The sequence below is a fragment of the Leptodactylus fuscus genome, chromosome 11 (assembly GCF_031893055.1).
Source record: "Leptodactylus fuscus isolate aLepFus1 chromosome 11, aLepFus1.hap2, whole genome shotgun sequence".
Taxonomy (NCBI): Eukaryota; Metazoa; Chordata; class Amphibia; order Anura; family Leptodactylidae; genus Leptodactylus; species Leptodactylus fuscus.
Window position 1 is genome coordinate 41,039,729 of NC_134275.1, and position 20,267 is coordinate 41,059,995.

Here is a 20,267-nt window from a genome sequence, read left to right on the forward strand (position 1 = left end):
TGGACTGCTCTAGTTATTAGATGGACCTCATGTATCAAGTCATGAGGCATCGGCTATAGAAGCCTGAGAAGAGATGGCCCATAGCAGCCAATCATTATGCAGCTTTCACAAATGAAATGTGGATTCTGATCGGCCATTATAATCAACAAGGACACGCCCACAAGATGTATAAAACTGACTTTGTAGGCCACAGCAACCAATCACAGTGCAGCTTTCATTTTGTAGCCTGTTCTGGAAAAATAAAAGCTGCGCTGGGATTGGTTGCTGGGGTAACAAAGGACACCCACTCTTTTAGACAGTATTGATAAATCTGCCCTATATACGCTTTACATTTATGGCTACCATGAGTAAGCAGCGGCTCAGAAATCTCCATGAAAAGGGCCCAGTTTGTCAGTCAAGCTGTGTCCGGTAATGTAATTCAGTCTCATTCACTTGAATTTGGCTGAGCTGCAATACTTCTCACAGCCTGTGGTCAAGGGGGGCACTGTTTCTGCCATGGTTTTTGTGATCTTGAGTAACTCTTAACATATTATTGACAAAATAGCTGTCAGACAATGCAGTAAAGTCATTCAATCACATGACTACATTTTGGCCTCCGTCTACGCCATCTACTATTATGAGTAACATCCTCAGAGGTGGAAGAAAGATCCCAGGATGATATTTTGCATCAGTAGTAACACAAGAGATGAGGTCACATGTGGACAGGTCTATTTTGTGATCTCAGAACGTTTCCTGGTCCCTACAGCCATCTTATCCTATAGCACCTACCACATGTACACCAGTTCTACACGGTGTCCGTATACATGACACATACCAGTAAGGCCTGGGCTACACTGCAGGTTTCTGCAGCGCTACTGATCGATTTTAACTATTGAGTGACAGCTGCAGGCCATGAGATTGCTGACATCTCAATGCATTCACTTAGAATTTAGCTGTAGCTCAATGGTTAAATCAATAGCGCTGTATGCATCGCAGTGCAGCCCCGGACTACTATGTATATAAGGACATGTCGCAGTTACACAGCACTGGTCAACCTTATAGCTGGGTTGGGGGCCTATAATGGCGACTGCAGGGTGACTATGCAAGGCATTAATTGTGCAGCAATGTGCAAATGTTTTAGGCAGCTGTGGAAATCCTGCAAAGTAAGAATGCTTTCAGAAATAGAAGGGTTAATAGCTTATTTCCGTCAATGAACAAAATGAAGTGAATCAAGAAAAAAAGAAATATAAATCCCATCAATATTTGGTGTGACCTTTGCCCTTTGCCTTCCATCACTTCTTCTCGGTAGGGAGGTTGTTCCTGCCGCCATCTAGGAACTCAGGACATATCTTCTGTGGATGTGGGCTTGCTGCAACCCCTCCATCTCTTCATTTCATCATAATCCAGTCTGTCTGGGATGACATCACGACTATATCTGTGGGGGCCATATCATCACTTCCAGGACTCCGCCTCCAAAGGGCAAAGGTCACACCAAATGTTGATGGGATTTACATTTCTCTTTAATTCATTCACTTAATTTGGTTTATTGACAAAAAAAAAAAAAAATATTAACCCTTCTATTTATTACTTTACAGTATATACACACACACCAGACTAAAACTTTTACACAGTTCTGTATCCACTGGCACCCCAAATATATCAAACATGTTGACATTCCAAATAATAGAAGACTCGTGATTTTGTGAAAGGCATATCTCAGATCATGATTTTCCAACCTATAGCCCTCCAACTATGGCGGATCTATGACTCCCAGTATGCCCTGACTCACTGGGAGTTGTAGTTTCACAACAGCTGGCGAGCCAGAGGTTAAAGACCAGTGTTATAAATGGTCCAAAATCGGAGAAGTCAAAGAAGTGTCCTGAAGGTAAAAGGTCAAACATTTTACAACACGCCACAAAATGGCGACCCAACGTACAACCATCAAATGATGCCATCGCTGGCTTACACTTACCTCTAGGAATTGATCCGAAACTTACATTTCTCTGTAGATGCTACATCAGTGGGTGGGCAGGTATATAGGAGATAATATATAGTAACTAGTATAGACACAAACATCAACTGTCTGCCATATTGGCCGAAAGGACAAAGTAAAAAGAAAAAAAAAAATTATTCTATTTCTTCTATCTAAATATATATTTGTTTATTTTTTGGGTCTTGTCTCCTTTTTTCACCATATGTAACATTACTTACAAAAAATAATCCACAGAGAAAAAAGCAAATATCTCTGAATGTTATACATTACTTCATACATCTTTAGGTGAATCTGAAGGGAAAAATTGTACCAAATATTTCTATTATATTTCTTTCAATTTTTATTTTTTTACGCAATTTCATTTTTCAGATTTCTTTCAGTTTCTAACATTTTTGTTAAAATTAAAAAAAATTACAAAAACAGGAAAACAAAATGACGTGACTCATGAGATGCCAGTAGATATGTCGGCTATGCTGTAAAGATCAATACTTCTCCGACGTGGTACTGATACACCATAACTAGAATATACTGGATCAGGTAGTGGAGGACGCGGCTCTCACCTCACAGTAAAAAGCGTCGATTTTAGTGTCCCTCATATCAGAGAACAAAAGGAGGCGGTGGTGACATTGTCATCTGGCAGTGATGAAGCACGCTATATGGGAACACGCGCTGTACTCTGATATATGAAGGTACGAGCGGGGCCATTTCTGTCAGATTTAACGGCTTCCGCATTGTAAGACAATATTGCAGGGCAGACAATGCCGCGTTCACACTGTGTATAGCGACCAGAAGTCTGTACACGGTAAGGCCACACATACAGATCGGTGTCTTCTCGTTGATAACATGGCGGCGTCCCCCCCCCCCACCTTGCTGCAAGCAGTTTGAGGAGAATTTAACACGACTGAAACAGATTTATCAAGATCACCTCTTCTCAAACCGGCAAGACATTGATAAATGACCTTCAGCGTAAAAACGCCTCTGTAAGCGGTAATTTAGCCGAGAAAAAGGCAAGGTTTTTTTTTTCTCTTACAAGTAAGAAAGAGCAGATAGTAAAACACAGAAGGGGGGAAAGCTGAATGTTATATGGGGTCCGAGTGCCTGAAGAACATTCAATCTATTACTGTGGGACTGCGGGGAGGACTTCATGGTGGACGCAGGACAGAAAGGGACTGGGCTGAACTGGGGGTGCGTCGGCCATTTTATTGCATTACTTTTTACTTTTTTAAAATTTAATTTGAAGATTAAAATATTGTATTTTTACATATTAAAAAAAAAATATATATATATATTTCTTTTCTTTTTGATTTTATAATTATATATTAATCATATTTTAATGCATATTTTTTAATTTAACTTACATTTTATTTTATATCATTATATATTTTTAATTTATATATATTTATTTGCACACACACTTTTTATTTTTTTAAATATGTATAGAAATATTTTTTTTTCCTATTTTTACTATTATATTATTTTTCAGAATAATAAATTGTCAAAGTATAAAAACAATGTCTTATGGCTTATGGAATACAAATAAAATAAAAATGTATAAACTTTAAAAACGTATTTGACATATTTTGCGTAATTGTATACGGTTAAGATACCCTTATGAGCCCACCCCTATCCAGGCGTTCACCCGCCTAACATGACACAGCCCCTGACGTCCTCTACCATATGTCACTCCTACCACACTGGTGTACCGTATGCATTAAAATACGGAGACACATTGGCCCATTATAACCCGCGTCTCAGATTTTTTTTTTTTTGCGAAAGGCGCCGACTCCAATTCACCTATGATATAGAATTTTTAACCCCTTGCAGTCTGCAGGGCTGGTGGATGCATGCTGCGGCAGATAGCGATGCCAGAGAAATGTCATCCATCGGGGACCTTTCATATCCCAATGAATCGATAGGAGATCCGAGAGCTCTTTTTATTACCCTGTTACAGCAAACACTGCAGCAGTGAGGGGGCCGGACGAGGGGCGGCCGGGGAGACGCACGCAGGGCTAGGACGGAGGTGGAGTTTCACTGGCAGAGCATAAATTCCCTTTCCTGAAAACCCAGTAAGGTACTTAAGTGGCAGGGGTGAGCAGCAGTGCGTTTGATGGCCGCCGAGTAGAAAGACAAGACGCTGCAATCATCGCCCTCGGCTTACGGGATTATTTTTCCACCCCTTTAATAAATCAAGATATTACAGCACATTTCACTCATCGTCTCAGAGAGGTCTCTGCTGCAGTACAATGCTGCTGTGGAGGGAGACGCGTCGTGGGGCTAGGCTCACAAAAAGCAGATGGAAAGCCATTTTTCTTCCTTTTGTATACAGATTGCCGCCAACCAGCAGATTAATTCAGTCGCAGAACATAAAGGGTCGGGTTATACGTCTCCCAGGCAGCCATTTTGTCGTCATCACCATATAACCTATTCATGCAGTTCATAAGGCGGCCAAGTTCAGGTCACTCCTTCCCCCAGCAATGCTTCAGATTTATCACCAGTTCGCAGCAACTTGTCAGCACACACAAAATGGCTGCCTTACCGTCACTGTATAAGGGGTATTCTGACCAAAGGCCAGGCTATATCTCAGTATACATGTATGGGAAATCCTGTGCCTTAGGTCCAAATAGCCCTTTAAAATCCTGGGATGGTTTCCCTCTAATTGTAATGTTTGAAAATCAAGAGACTTTATAGAAAATTATGAAAATTGTCATATTTAATTTAAAAAAACCAAACAAACAACTAATTATAAGACAACGGAGATGCTCCGGATGTAGTGGCACGTTTTATAAGGCCACACATAGGAGATGTCACCGAGCAGATGGGTCTGACCTATTAGCTGGGCGAAGTGACGTGACATGACATGAGATAAGTCCTGGCATACGTCATCCACAGTATATACCAATTCATGGAGACGAATAGTAACTTATACAGGCTGATGAAGATGCAAAGGCTCCCCCATATGGATTCAATGGTTTCATCCAGATCACCAGATCTTTCCTCTATCCGCCGTGTAACGTAGATATGAACACAATGTTGTCTTGGTCCCGAATCTGATAGTCCAGCTCACCCTGCAGACATGATACAGAAAACCACGTGAGGCACTAGAGATAATCTGGTAGTCTATGGAAGCCATTACAGTGCACAGAGGCATGGCTACCCAGCTTTCTATACAAAAGAATATATCGGGTTATATAGAAAGCTGAGTGATAATCTTCTATAGCAATGTTATGGCTGCCAATAGCCTTCTCCATGTTATATAAATCTGACAAAGTCCTAAACACTAAATTTCTCTTGTCCACAAGTGTTGTCACTCAGGAGTTTGAGAAAGATGTGTGACAACCATACTGCCTATGACCCAGCTCTCCCAATACTTTTGTATTATAATATACACTCACCGGCCACTTTATTAGGTACACCTGTCCAACTGCTCGTTAACACTTAATTTCTAATCAGCCAATCACATGGCAGCAACTCAGTGCATTTAGGCATGTAGACATGGTCAAGACAATCTCCTGCAGTTCAAACCGAGCATCAGTATGGGGAAGAAAGGTGATTTGAGTGCCTTTGAACGTGGCATGGTTGGTCTGAGTATTTCAGAAACTGCTGATCTACTGGGATTTTCACGCACAACCATCTCTAGGGTTTACAGAGAATGGTCCGAAAAAGAAAAAACATCCAGTGAGCGGCAGTTCTGTGGGCGGAAATGCGTTGTTGATGCCAGAGGAGAATGGCCAGACTGGTTCGAGCTGATAGAAAGGCAACAGTGACTCAAATAGCCACCCGTTACAACCAAGGTAGCCAGAAGAGCATCTCTGAACGCACAGTACGTCGAACTTTGAGGCAGATGGGCTACAGCAGCAGAAGACCACACCGGGTGCCACTCCTTTCAGCTAAGAACAGGAAACTGAGGCTACAATTTGCACAAGCTCATCGAAATTGGACAATTGAAGATTGGAAAAACGTTGCCTGGTCTGATGAGTCTCGATTTCTGCTGCGACATTCGGATGGTAGGGTCAGAATTTGGCGTCAACAACATGAAAGCATGGATCCATCCTGCCTTGTATCAACGGTTCAGGCTGGTGGTGGTGGTGTCATGGTGTGGGGAATATTTTCTTGGCACTCTTTGGGCCCCTTGGTACCAATTGAGCATTGTTGCAACGCCAAAGCCTACCTGAGTATTGTTGCTGACCATGTCCATCCCTTTATGACCACAATGTACCCAACATCTGATGGCTACTTTCAGCAGGATAATGCAATGCCATGTCATAAAGCTGGAATCATCTCAGACTGGTTTCTTGAACATGACAATGAGTTCACTGTACTCCAATGGCCTCCACAGTCACCAGATCTCAATCCAATAGAGCATCTTTGGGATGTGGTGGAACGGGAGATTCGCATCATGGATGTGCAGCCGACAAATCTGCGGCAACTGTGTGATGCCATCATGTCAATATGGACCAAAATCTCTGAGGAATGCTTCCAGCACCTTGTTGAATCTATGCCACGAAGAATTGAGGCAGTTCTGAAGGCAAAAGGGGGTCCAACCCGTTACTAGCATGGTGTACCTAATAAAGTGGCCGGTGAGTGTAGTTCTGGAATCAGGATTAGTGGCTTAATAGGATTAAAGGTGTATTCCCAATAATAAACTATACAGAACAAGCGATTGTGGGTCTCCAACCCCTGGGACCCCCTGAATGGGCATCCCCAAGTCACATGTGTGAATGGAGCCATAATACACTGACCACACTGATACAATGATCACTGTGCTATTAAAGGGTTTTCCGAGACTTAAGGAAAGGTCTTCAATTGAAGATTTGTGAGGGCCAGATACCTAGGACTCCCACTGATCAGCTATATGAAGTAATCACTGGCCATGTGATGTCACGTTCATTGGTCACATGGCCTGATTGCAGCTCAGACCCATTCAAGAGAATAGGTTGAGCTGTGATACCTAGTGCGGCCACTATACAAGGTATGGCGCTGTGCTGGGTAAATATTTGGTAAGTCAAGTCGGGAGCCTGGGTGTCAGACCCCTACCTATCTTTAACAAATGCCTATCTTAACGATGGGTCATTCTAGAGATGAGCAAGTACTATTCGAAACACCCATAGGGATGAATGGACGCAGACTTTGCCGGCGGCCGGACGCTTAACCACCTGCGTGCCGGCCGCTTCCATTCATTCCTATGGGTGCGTGCTATTCGAAACGGTTGTTTCAAATAGTACTCGCTCATCTCTAACTGTCCCTTTAACTTGTATGAGACTGATGGAGACGACAGAGTACAGTAATGGGCAGTGGTCATGGGAGCAACAGCTGGAGTGGTCAGACACTTATACCTTACCCACAGGAGATACGCAGAAGCCCCCATACATATGACATCAAACAGCGCCACACCAATCCATGGATTATGTCTGGTATTGCAGACTGGATCCATTAAAGTGAATGGGGTAAATCTGCAATACCATGCACAAAGTGTGGACAGAGGTGGTGCTGTTTTTAGAATACAACCTCTTTAACCCTTCTTACAATCCCCTTTGCAACCATCACAATCTTTCCTCAGTAGCTAATCTGGGATAGGGTGTATATTACAGAGTTTTACCCTCATACAGATTCCAGATCCCTTTAATTAAAATACAAATCACAAAAAAAACAGAGTTAACAATATACAAAAAATCCAAAAAGGTTAAAAATTACCCACAATGAAATAGCTAAATTGTGCTGGGGTCTATTCAGCCGGTAGCTCATAAAGCAGACTAATTAAACAGGTTGGCTCTCTACCCAGGGAGCGACCATTTTGTTAATGGGGCTTGTTTTCATGGGCGGGGAAGTGAAGCCCCTTATTGTGTGTCCTTCTTATGTGGCTCACAATGTAAGTCAATGGGTGGCCTTCCTGGCCTTGACATACACTGCAACCCAGAGGGAGAAGCAAGCTGGGGGTGCTTGTAGTGTCCTGCCCGCTGCCAGGCCGCAGGGGAGAGCCGACACTTACTCTGCATTCATGGACTCACATTAGTTCTTTAATGAAGCAAATTAGTGCAAGGCCCAACGAGGCTTTATCATGCGGACTCCGTTTAGGTGGAAATGACAGGGAAATGTCTGGAAACCATTGTTACCCGCTTACCATTAACTCCCAGTCAGCATCATTAATGAGCACCAGGATACCCGGCCGCCTGCGGAGAGCAGAAACACAGTCACAACATGTCACATGACCAAACAATACAAAATGGTGGAAATGACTCCTCATTTATCAAACCCAAAATGCATTGTCACAGGACTGATGAGCCCCTCATCTGGGTAACTGTCAATCACCGTGTGTGGGTGAGGCAACCAGGACTCTTCCCTAGGAGTCCAGGCGTACTCTACTTTCTACTCAGAAATTCTCCTCCAAATCGTATACCCCCATATATCACAGAGCTCAGCTTCTCTCCTCTATCATATAACCTATATATCAGAGCTCAGCTTCTCTCCTTTATCATATAACCCTATATATCACAGAGCTCAGCTTCTCTCCTCTATCATATAACCCTATATATATCACAGAGCTCAGCTTCTCTCCTCTATCATATAACCTATATATCAGAGCTCAGCTTCTCTCATCTATCATATAATCCTATATATCACAGAGCTCAGCTTCTCTTCTCTATCATATAACCCTATATATCACAGAGCTCAGCTTCTCTTCTCTATCATATAACCCTATATATCACAGAGCTCAGCTTCTCTCCTCTATCATATAACCTATATATCAGAGCTCAGCTTCTCTCATCTATCATATAACCTATATATCACAGAGCTCAGCTTCTCTATCATATAACCCTATATATCACAGAGCTCAGCTTCTCTCCTCTATCATATAACCTACGGTATATATCAGAGCTCAGCTTCTCTCATCTATCATATAATCCTATATATCACAGGGCTCAGATTCTCAGCTTCTCTCATCTATCATATAACCTATACATCACAGAGCTCAGCTTCTCTCCTTTATCATATAACCCTATATATCACAGAGCTCAGCTTCTGTCCTCTATCATATAACCTATATATCACAGAGCTCAGATTCTCTCCTCCATCATATAACCCTGCACATCACAGAGCTCAGCTTCTCTTCTCTATCATATAACCTATAAATCACAGTGCTCAGCTTCTCTCCTCTATCATATAACCTATATATCACAGAGCTCAGCTTCTCTCCTCTATCATATAACCTATATATCAGAGCTCAGCTTCTCTCATCTATCATATAATCCTATATATCACAGAGCTCAGCTTCTCTCCTCTATCATATAACCTATATATCAGAGCTCAGCTTCTCTCATCTATCATATAACCTATACATCACAGAGCTCATCTTCTCTCCTTTATCATATAACCTATATATCACAGAGCTCAGATTCTCTCCTCCATCATATAACCCTGCACATCACAGAGCTCAGCTTCTCTTCTCTATCATATAACCTATAAATCACAGTGCTGAGCTTCTCTCCTCTATCATGTAATCCTACATATCACAGAGCTCAGCTTTTCATCTCCTATGATGTATAATAACCCCTTATAAGTCTCATACATTCAGAGGTTCCAGTAGCTGAGATATGGGGTGCTGTTTGGTGGGATCTTGTCACTGTAGAGCTTTAGCTGTCCCTGTATCTGTGGCATGGACAGTGTAGTAAGCGGTGATATACTTTCAGTACAGGGGCAGTATAAGTCTAGTAGGGTGATCTTCCCATCCACCAGCTCCCCACATCTCAGCTCCCTGTACCTGTTTACGTGAGACATTGTGGCATGGTGCGGTTCTAGCCTAATAATCATATTATGCAGGTCTATTATGTGGGCAGAAAACAACAGGATAACAGTGAATATAAAGCTAGGAGTGTCGGCCATACTCACACTGTATCCCCCTGAATAAATAGCTCGGGGCGTTCTTTCAGCAAGTTCTCTTTTATCCAAACCAGCAACTGCCTGATGTGCCCTGACAGGAAACAGAAGAGGATTACATCATGGACAGTGCCCTGTGCGTGCAGCCCTAGCGACCAATGAGAAAACCGCTACATGTCTACTTAAAACGTGCGTTCTGTGCAAATGATGGCGACTGCCAACCCGACCAGTGGAGAAGCGTCTCATATCCGTATTCCACAACTGCTTCAATACAGTTTTCATCACGGATTTTCACATAAACATAATGTAAATTTGTAGACATTTTTGCAGATATAAATAATTTAAAATTTTGCAGCGTTTTATAGATTTCCTCTAACCATCTCAGTGGTGACATGTGTTGTCTTGATCGGCTGCTTATGGATACAGCCATGAATGCAGGAAATGTCTATGGTCAGACACCCAGCCATGATGTCCTAATGTGGGCAGGATTTCAGGTAGGGGCACAACAGGTACCAGAAGATAACAGTATTGTGATCAGGTTATAACAAGTCCGAGACCATAGAAAGCTCCTGTATTCGTGGTTGTATCTATTGCTGACCTCAAGAAGATGTCACCACTAAGATGATTAGAGGAAATCTGTAAAATGATGAAAAATTTTAAATTTGCAAAAACTTTTGATTTTTAACTGTTTACAAATTTAAATATGGGAATGTTAATGGGAAAACCCCTTTAAATTAGGGGACTCAGCACCCACAATGAGTCCCTCCTAGTATCCAACTTTCTTTAAGGTGACAGCTAACAGCTATTCTCCGGACCCCTAGACACATGAATGCTCAGCAGGGAGAGTAGAATAAGCATCTGTCTCCTAGTGGCAGCAAATTGAAATCCTATATGCAAGATCCTGATTTTGTTGGGACAGCTGACTAACACAGGGATCAGCAACCTTTGGTTTTCCAGCTGTTGTGAAACTACAACTCCCAGCATGCTCCATTCACTTCGATAGGAGTTCCAAGAACAGCAGAGTAAGTATGCATGCTGGGAGTTGTACCAGATGGAGCGCTGATCCCTCATCTAAGGTTTATTTGGGTGTTCTGAGTGAGAGAATCAAAACAACCCCATACACATTAGATGACCATCCAGTCCCCCCAATACAGCTAGATTGTTCAACTTTCATCTACCGTGTATGGCCATGGCGGCTCCTTACTTGCCTTTGTGACGTGACATCACACTGTCTTGTCTTTTGTTTGCTTTTCTGTTACAATGTATCATTGCTGTACAGGACGGCTACACCTAATGCCAGTTTTATCTATATATGGCATCAGTAAAAGCATCTATTGTTCTCTGTTATCAGTCAGTTCAGGCTGGAAGAAATTTATGACCTAGCACTGCCAGCCAGGCTTAGGTTTCTATGGTGAAGCAATGTCCTGTGGTCACCCTGGTCACGTGACGTCATCAGACCAGGACCAAAACCCCACAGCAGTAGAGGCCACCGGAGCCAAGCAAATACAATATTTTTTTTTTCTTGGGGGTCCCTTTAAGGCTGTGTTCACATCAGTGCTGGAGTCTTCATAAAGGACACTATGATCGAAGCCTGATGGACCATAAAATGTCAATGGCGTCTGCTGTCTGTGTCCGTCCGTAATATTAGCGATTCTCATGGAGGAGAGAAACAAAAACGAACACCGCAGATGTGAACACAGCCTAAGGAACATTTCCATGGACCCATCTGGAAATGCGAGTCGAGGTCCTTTCCGAAGGTTGGATGAGAGATATTAAGTTGCGTGTAACGTGTAGCAGTGGGTGGGGGGACCTGCTGGCAGAAACCAATTTAGTGAGGTGTAATATATAGGACACCATTAGTCTTTCACACATGGTTCAGATGTCATGGATCAGCGCACTGGCAGAAACGTCCCCCCCCCCACCTTCCCAATATGGTGCACTGGAGATGACGCCCGCTGCGGGTGGGCGTGGAGCTGTACGTATGATGAAGAGCGGCGCTGGTCACTGCAGGGTCAGGCGCAGGGATAGGAAGGATCGTTTATCAGGCTGACTCAGGGGGTCACAGAGTTCTGCCTGGTTCCCACCCGCCCACATTCTCGGTCCAGGGTAGCCATTGTATAGAGGGGTTACCATGGAGAGCCCAGCATCACCGCGCTTCTCTTTTTGTTCCCAATCTGGGAAGGGGCCATCCCCCCGTCTAATAAGTAACCACTCAGCTATTACAATGTCGTAATACAGTACAGCTCCATCCATGGAACTGGACTTGCCCTTAAGCTTTTAGTTATCTCTTCCTGGGAAAGCTGGGTGACAGCTAAAATGTCACTACAGTCACAGTCACTCAAGATTCTGCAGAAGAGTATATAGGCCCAGTTCTGCAATTACTACTATATCCAGGCAGATTTGCCATTCAGGAAACTAATAAAGTTGGGTAAGAGAAATGAGAATTGCTCTTTTCCAATCACAATATGATCACTCAACATAATTAAACTAAATAAGATGGACTTTCTTACAACGTCAGCACTTTAGTTACACATCACATCGCAGATTTTGAAGAGTTGGGTGATGGAAATGGTAATGGCGGCCATATTGGTGGTGACAATTTGCTAATAATTTGCAATGATTTTTAGAAATACTTTTTGGGGGAATGCCTTGGCTCCGCTAGTCTAGGGCTTGCGCAGCCCTCCGTAGTCATCTAAGAAGCCAAATCACTGGGTGGGATAGGGAAGGGGGGGCTGGGGGATCAATATACAGATAATAGGGCGGCCAGAAAACTTCACAGATGTGTTGACTCTTTGTTTCATTAACCAGAAAGTGGTCCTTTTCAGAAGCAATTTTGCACAGGGGGCTCAGCGCTAAGCAAACAGTGCCGGTCAGTTAGCAGGAGGGGGGCAGAGGAACAGCTGGCATCAGCTTCCATGTGAACTGCATCCTAATGAGTTTAAATGGCTGACACCAGAGTCCACCCCCACATTATGCCGTATGCTGACAATAATTTCACAGAGGCGGGTGAGGGGGAGAAACTGGGGGGGCGACTGCTGACAGGTTCTCCTGGATCGTCCACCATGCCACCTCCAACATCATGGCTTCCAAGTAAATGTGACATCACAGTGCTAGCTTACATCACTTGTCACATGCTGGTGCCAGTCTCCGCCTCATAAGCACTGATTTGTGTAGTGTGCCCTATATTCCAAAACTTTGGCATGAAGTGGGCACTGACCCAAAAGTGGTAGAGAGAGCAGAGTGTTTTATAAGCCACCCAGCACTTATCATAGCATATGACCTGGGGGTTACTCACATGGATCCGCTCGGCAAGGCAGGGTCACGTGGTGCTTCTTGATTCCCTGGAACAGCAGCTCTGCGCCACCTCTGAAATAAGATAATAAAAACATGAGATATGCTGACACGGCGAGCACAGAGGAGGGGGTGGCACACACAGCCAGCAAAGTACCACAACAGAGACAGCCGCAGACAAAGGATTCCCCGCAGGCTCCCGCAGGACACGGGCCCCATTACCATTTCTATGTCAGCCTCTCTAGGGTACAAATGAAAAGTGAAACAAGTTTTGTCTGCGGAGAGGAAAAAGCGACCTGCGGTATTATATAGTGGTGGACACCGAGGGCAGGGCATGGACTCAAGTCAAAGAGTGAAATTATTATTACTAGAACATAATATAACTTGCTATTCTATAACACACCATAAGATACTAATATATAATACTACAATATACTGTAATATAACATAACCTACTATTCTATAACACACTATACCATATAATACTACAATATACTGTAATATAACTGACTATTCTATAACATGCTAATATATAATACTACATTATACTGGAACGTAATATAACTTGCTATTCTATAACACACCATAATATACTAATATATAATACTACAATATACTGTAATATAACATAACCTACTATTCTATAACACACTATACCATATAATACTACAATATACTGTAATATAACTGACTATTCTATAACAAGATAATATATAATACTACATTATACCGGAATGTAATATAACCTACTATAATACTACAATATACTGTAATATAATATAACCTACTATAATACTACATTATACTGGAATATAATATAACCTACTATAATACTACAATATACTGTAATATAATAAAACCTACTATAACATACTATAATATTATATGACACTACAATATACCGTAATATAATATAACCTACTATAATATATACAATATACTGTAACATAATATAACCTACTATGCTTTAACATAGTATAATATATCACACTACAATATACCATAATATAATATAACCTACTATGCTTTAACATACTATAATATATACTACTATAACTATAATGTACTGTAATATAATATAACCTTCTAAAATATATGACATTACAATATACTGTAATATATAGTAATATATAGTATATGTAAAGTAATTTACTAAAATATACTACTATAATGTATAGAGATATAACATATACTACAATATTACTGTATATTACTATATATAATATACATTATATATAGTAATAAATACTGCACTATAAATAGTATATACTTTAATATACAGTAATGTAAAATACTATATATAGTATATACTTTATAATATATATATATATATATATATATTCTCGTATAATATATATTATACTAGAATATACAGTAATCTATAATATATAATACAGTAACACAACAAGAATTCTCAATAATATAAAATATAACACATATATATTGGGTAATATACTAAACAGTAATGCGAAATATATAGTACTATACTATAATATACCACAATAGACAGTAATATACTATATGGTAATTTACTATAATGTGATATTCTGTAATATAAAATCTAATATACAGCTATATATATGGTAATATACTACACAGTAATTTAATATATAGCAATACTATAATATGATATTGGGTGCTATAGTATATTGTAATATAATATACTATTAAATGATATAGTGTGCTATAGTACAGTTTATTGTAATATACCATAATAAACAATAATATACTATACAGCAATTTACTATAATATAATATAGTATACTATATTGGAATATACAGTTATATACTATAAAAATATAGTACGTAACATCCTATAATATAATAAAATATAATATACAGTAATATATACTACAATGTTACTAATACTATACTATATAGATGTATACAGTGGGCTGAACATCCCCTTAAGCAGGACTGTAGAGTCAGAGTTGGAAAGAGAAAATGATTAATTATTTTACAGAATTATTGATATTGTATAATGAATTAGATTGGAGTATGTTCTATATTTACTTCCATAGGAATCAATCTCTCACTTTTCCATGAATTAGAGGATTTTTCCGGTATCTGAGTGACCCTCGCTGTCAGCCATTTATGAAGGAGTCGGAGTTGGTGGTTTGGCCTACTCCTCCACAGCCCTGCTAACATGGTGACAGGATGAGATAAACCTGTTGTGATTATTAAGACATGACCTGCGCCATTTATTCCACCCTGTCCTGCACATGTGTGGTAATTTGTTATATACAATATTATAGACTATCACCGTCCTGGCGCACACGTACAAGCATGGAGAGGGGAAAAAGTGTCATTCAATGTCTGTGTCGCTAATACTGACCAGTCACGTGACTGCTTGGATTCTTTGGAGAAGGTCTGGATGTAAAAGCAGCGATGTGATTGGTTTCTACGGGCAGACATCCATGATAGGGATACTAGAATACATAACAGGCAGGCTGCTGCCACCACCAATATGGCTTCCTAACCACTTATATGCAGTTTTCTCTCTTCTGTATTAAAAAAGCATGCAAACTAATACACAGAGGAAAAGGGAAACCTGGCAATAACTGCTCAATATCCCTGCAGCACCCCTACAGGAGGGGGGAGAAGCATTACACAGTATCCATTCAAATCAGTGGCTTGTGTGTATACTGCTGGCCAGGACAGGTCCTCCAGAGTGAGAGGCAGCATTATATTTAACCGTTCTTCACTCTGGCCAGATGAAAATAAGTTCACTTTCTACCCCTTAAATGGGTTCTTCAAGACTTAGGATAGGACATTAATTGTCCAAGTTTTAGAATTTTGTAGCCTGTTTAGGATTGGCCATAAATATCATATTGGTGTGTGTGTGTGTGTGTGTGTGTGTGTGTGTGGGGGTTTAAACATCCTGCCCTTGTACCGATCAGCTGTACAGGGTCACTTCTGGCGCCCGTCCTATACATAATACAGGGCTGACAGTATATAGCTCCAGTGCCTGTATATTGGTCGGGCACCAATACTGCAGCTCATTGAACTCAATGGAAGCTGAGCTGCAGCACAGGCTCCTGGCCACTATGCAGGGCATGGAGTCAACTACTTATGGTCTTGGACAAGACTGGTGAAGGGTCTGAAGGGGTGGCGCATGGCACTTATTCTTCAAATCCTCTTACTATGCTCCACCCCCTATTGCCCTGCTCTAGACATTACACACTGGATTGTTCTTTAAATGGAGATAAAGGACTGACAACTGTTCACAAAATGACAGCCAACTATAACAACTAGGGGGTGCTATGACGCCCATGAGCTCCTATATAGTCTGCATGTTACACAGCCCGACTGCCTGCCAGGCCCCATGGTTGCAGCGTACAGTCACAATTTGCAAAGCCCCAGCCCAGAACTCTTGTACGTACGACTTTGCTCTCTATAAAGAACATATAAGCCTTAGTCACAGATTTCTGGAACCAGTTCACACTATAATACCCATGTCTATTGTGCACTGACAACATGCGGAGATGCAGATGTTATTGTCCATGGACAGCCCACCAGGCATCTCATGTATCCTACTATCTGCTATGGCAGAAATACAAGTCTAATGGGTGTCCAAATTGCCTGGATATGGACTGTTAAGCTGCCGGACACATTACAAATGGCCTAACTGAGCCAACAAACGGACAGAAATCTGCCAAGTAGATGGCGCAAATGTTCGCTCTCAGCCGATCAATGGCAGCCTTGAGTCGGCAGTCATCTTGCACGACCTCACTGCGCTTTTTCTTCCCCTTAATTGGGCAGTTTAGTTGTTAATGTTGATCATGGCGTTGTTGAGAAGACTGGATGACAGAAAGCTGACGGCCAAAATCTAAGTATATGGCTAACCCAAGAGGGGGCGTCTCATCCTGTAATAGGATATTCAGCTGTCACCGCCACATTACAGGAATAAATAATATTCCTCAGTTATGTAGCTCACTTTTTGGGATTTGGAGAAAGACACCTTTTAAATGTTATGCAAATGAAAGAGTTGGTGCACCAGGGGCGGGCCTTCAGTTCTATGAACACTGGTCTTGCAACTCAAGTGGGATGGTTGATATCATAACAGTAGGGGGATCAACTCTCACTGCACAGGGTGGCACAGGAAGTAGGTGGTAGGGGTCTGAGTGGGAAGAGAAGTGCTCCAGGGAGTTGAAGGCTCCAATTGGTGCCCCACCAATGCCTTATATGCATAAGGCTTTAAAGTTATTTTCTCAAAATATATAAAAGCAACATTAATAACAAAGGAATGATGTATGTAGTGTACTTTGAAACACGGTGGTGATGGAAGATATGCTTGGGGGAGGGGATAGGCTGCATTTAAAGAGCACCTTTCACCACACCTCCACCAATTCTAGTTCTTAGCATCTGTTAATATTCTCTACCCTGCTGATTCCAGCACAGCTGGAGTTTTCCCTTTAATCTCCACCACTCCAGAGCAATATGTGCTGGTAGTTTTGGTGCGTAATGTTCTGCTTAAAGGGGTATTCCCACGTCGCATACTCACCAGTCTTCACTGCTGTAAAATCTTCTTTCTTCCTCGTTTCTTGCATCATTTGGGGTTTCACATGCAACCTGCCGTTTAGCTCCGCCCCAAATTAGTGTGTAGCTCCGCCCACTGCATAGCGTGATCCTATGGGGCGGCTGAAGGGCCTGTGATGTCATCAAAGGTCCTTAAACACTATATGCACAATATTGGACTATGAAGTACAGGCAGGAGCAACTCCATTCTGTGTTACATACAGAGACTGCCTGTCTCTGCCATAATGAACACAATCGAATTAGCTAGCCTGATAACTGGGAGAACAGAAGAGAGTTCAGAAATGAAAGCAGCTCCTCTCCCCTATCTGAGATCAGGAACCTAGGTCACGTGGTGTAGACACAGGAATAGCTAGAAACACAGGCTCGCTCCCGTACACTTAGCCCCTCCTCCCTCCCCCCTGAGAGCAGCAGATACATCAGTTGACTTTTGAGCAGATAAGTCAAGGGCTGTGACATTAATGAATTGAATAAAGTAAGATAGTGGACAAAGCAGTTTTGCTGAAGCAGTGTATTTAGGAAAAGTCTTACATCCACATTAACGAGCAGTATAGATAGGATCCTTGTGATGGGACAACCCCTTTAAGCTCTGTAATGTCAGAAGGGAGAAGTCAGGCAGGGGCAGGCATGATTCAGAGCTCTATTCAGAGACAGCCAGTGTCAGAGCTGAGAATCACACCCCTTGCCTGCTCCTGTCTGACTCCACCCTCCTGACGGTACAGAGCCTAAATTGCATATCAGAGCAGTGACTGTTGAGGTACGGTGGGGGCTATAGAAAAAAATTCCAACTGTGTCAGAATCAGTGGAGCAGACTATTACTTAAAGGGCTTGGCCACTTTCAGACCAATATTGACAAACAAATGTACAATAAAAAGATATACAATTTCCCAATATACTTTCTGTATCAATTCCTCACGGTTCTCTAGATCTCTGCTCGCTGTCATTCATTCTGTTACTTCTAGAGGATAAAACTCTGACCATGGTCATGTGATTTACGGCCCATGGTCATGTGATGAGCACACAGGTGCACTGCTGATTACCACACAGCTGTCTGATTATTGTGCTGTGACTATAACGAGTGGCACCTGTGTGTGCATCACATGACCATGGACCGTAAGTCACATGACATCGTCATGAGTAAGGAGCAGATGCCCCGAAACCGGTAGACTTTTTTGTCCCGGTGCTTCACACAAACGCACGCACGCACGCACGCACGCACAGAACTGGAGCTGTAAGTTGTCTTGCATGCTATTTTTCCATTTTTGTATCTGGTGATTTTTTCTTTTTTATTGAACATGTTTTCAACGATTAAAAGATAGATAGGGCTACTAGTCCACGGGCTAGCTGGGGAAACAGGGAGAGCTGTGAGAGAGGGAGATCATGGGAGTTGTAGGCTAGGGGGAAGCATGTAAACAAATGTAGAGAATGTCAGGAGGTCCCAGAGAAAGCCAGAAATCACTCAAAACACTGCTAAAGGTATTTTGATGCTATTAATAACCCATTAATAGCACTAAAATAGCTTTAAAAAAAAAAAGTTTTGGCATCCAATATATGATTTTTCCCTCTCCTGTCATGTGGGCAGTCCTTGGCTGGAGGGGACAGACAGGATCCTCCCACTTGACAGTATAATTGTGCTGAATCTAACCACAATGATTGCTTGGGAGCGGTGCGGATTAGAGAAAAGAAACTCCAAATGCTCCGGATGAGTGGAGCTGCGCCTAGTAAAGGACGCAGTGTGCAGGAGATGGTGAGACGTCTTCTAACATGGCCGCAGTGATCACATAGTCAGGCTGGGTTACACCTGCGCTCAGTCGCCGTTCGGGAATTCTGTCCCTGAATCTACTTAAAAAAACGTGGACAGAAAAGTCTTCCAAAGCCGGACTCTTCTCTCCGCATGTGTGGGAGGAAACCTGGCAGACTAAATTATAGTCTATGGGGTCCACAGGCAGCTGCTTTTTATGTGGAAATGGCTTCCCGAACGCAAATGTGAGCCTAGGGCAATATTGTTGCTGCTATGTTACAATGCTACTGATGGAGACACAGGTGTGAACACAGCCTAAGCTTACTTTAACCCTTCCTTGGCTGCTCGACAGCACATGAGCGTAGAAATGTTATGACGAGAGGTCAGTGATCAGTATAAAGGGTTCACCTCTACTCCCTGTTGTCATCAAATGGCAGCAAAAGGGGTCCCTAGTGACTGGCAGTGTGGGGGGAGCAGGCACTGTGTAGCGGATGGTATCTGCTGTCTGTGAGCACACAGGGGGGCAGCAGGATCCTACAGACAGATCACACCCATTCCTAGCCCTCTTCTATTAGAATAAACAGCCGATTCTGCGACTCACCCAAACTCCAGCAGCACGTTCATGGGCGCCGCCATGTTGCCGGAGTTCCCGGAAGTCGTCTCCATCTGCACCGGAAGTGCTACTATCCCGGCCGGTTGTCATGGTGACGTGAAGCCGGCTGACTGAGCATGCGCAGGAGCTGTTCCTCCTTCTAAGTTATTCCTCGCTCTCCCCCCTATTACCGGTGACTTATTCGGGGGGTGCAGTCATGTTCTGCCTCACCCTCCTCATGGCTTCCCCTGCTTGCTTGTCCA

At 42.4% G+C, this 20,267-nt stretch overlaps 1 protein-coding gene across 1 annotated transcript; it reads right to left on the reverse strand.

Annotated features, from left to right (window-relative positions):
* Positions 1 to 4,726: 4,726 nt before the first annotated feature.
* On the reverse strand, positions 4,727 to 20,067 carry URM1 (ubiquitin related modifier 1). Its single transcript, XM_075258818.1, has 5 exons — positions 20,014 to 20,067; positions 13,140 to 13,210; positions 9,857 to 9,938; positions 8,091 to 8,139; positions 4,727 to 5,037 (listed from the first exon to the last, which is right to left on the reverse strand). The coding sequence occupies exons 1-5, from the start codon at positions 20,046 to 20,048 to the stop codon at positions 4,969 to 4,971; spliced, it is 306 nt and encodes a 101-aa protein (XP_075114919.1). The 5' UTR covers positions 20,049 to 20,067; the 3' UTR covers positions 4,727 to 4,968.
* Between the last annotated feature and the right edge of the window lie 200 nt (positions 20,068 to 20,267).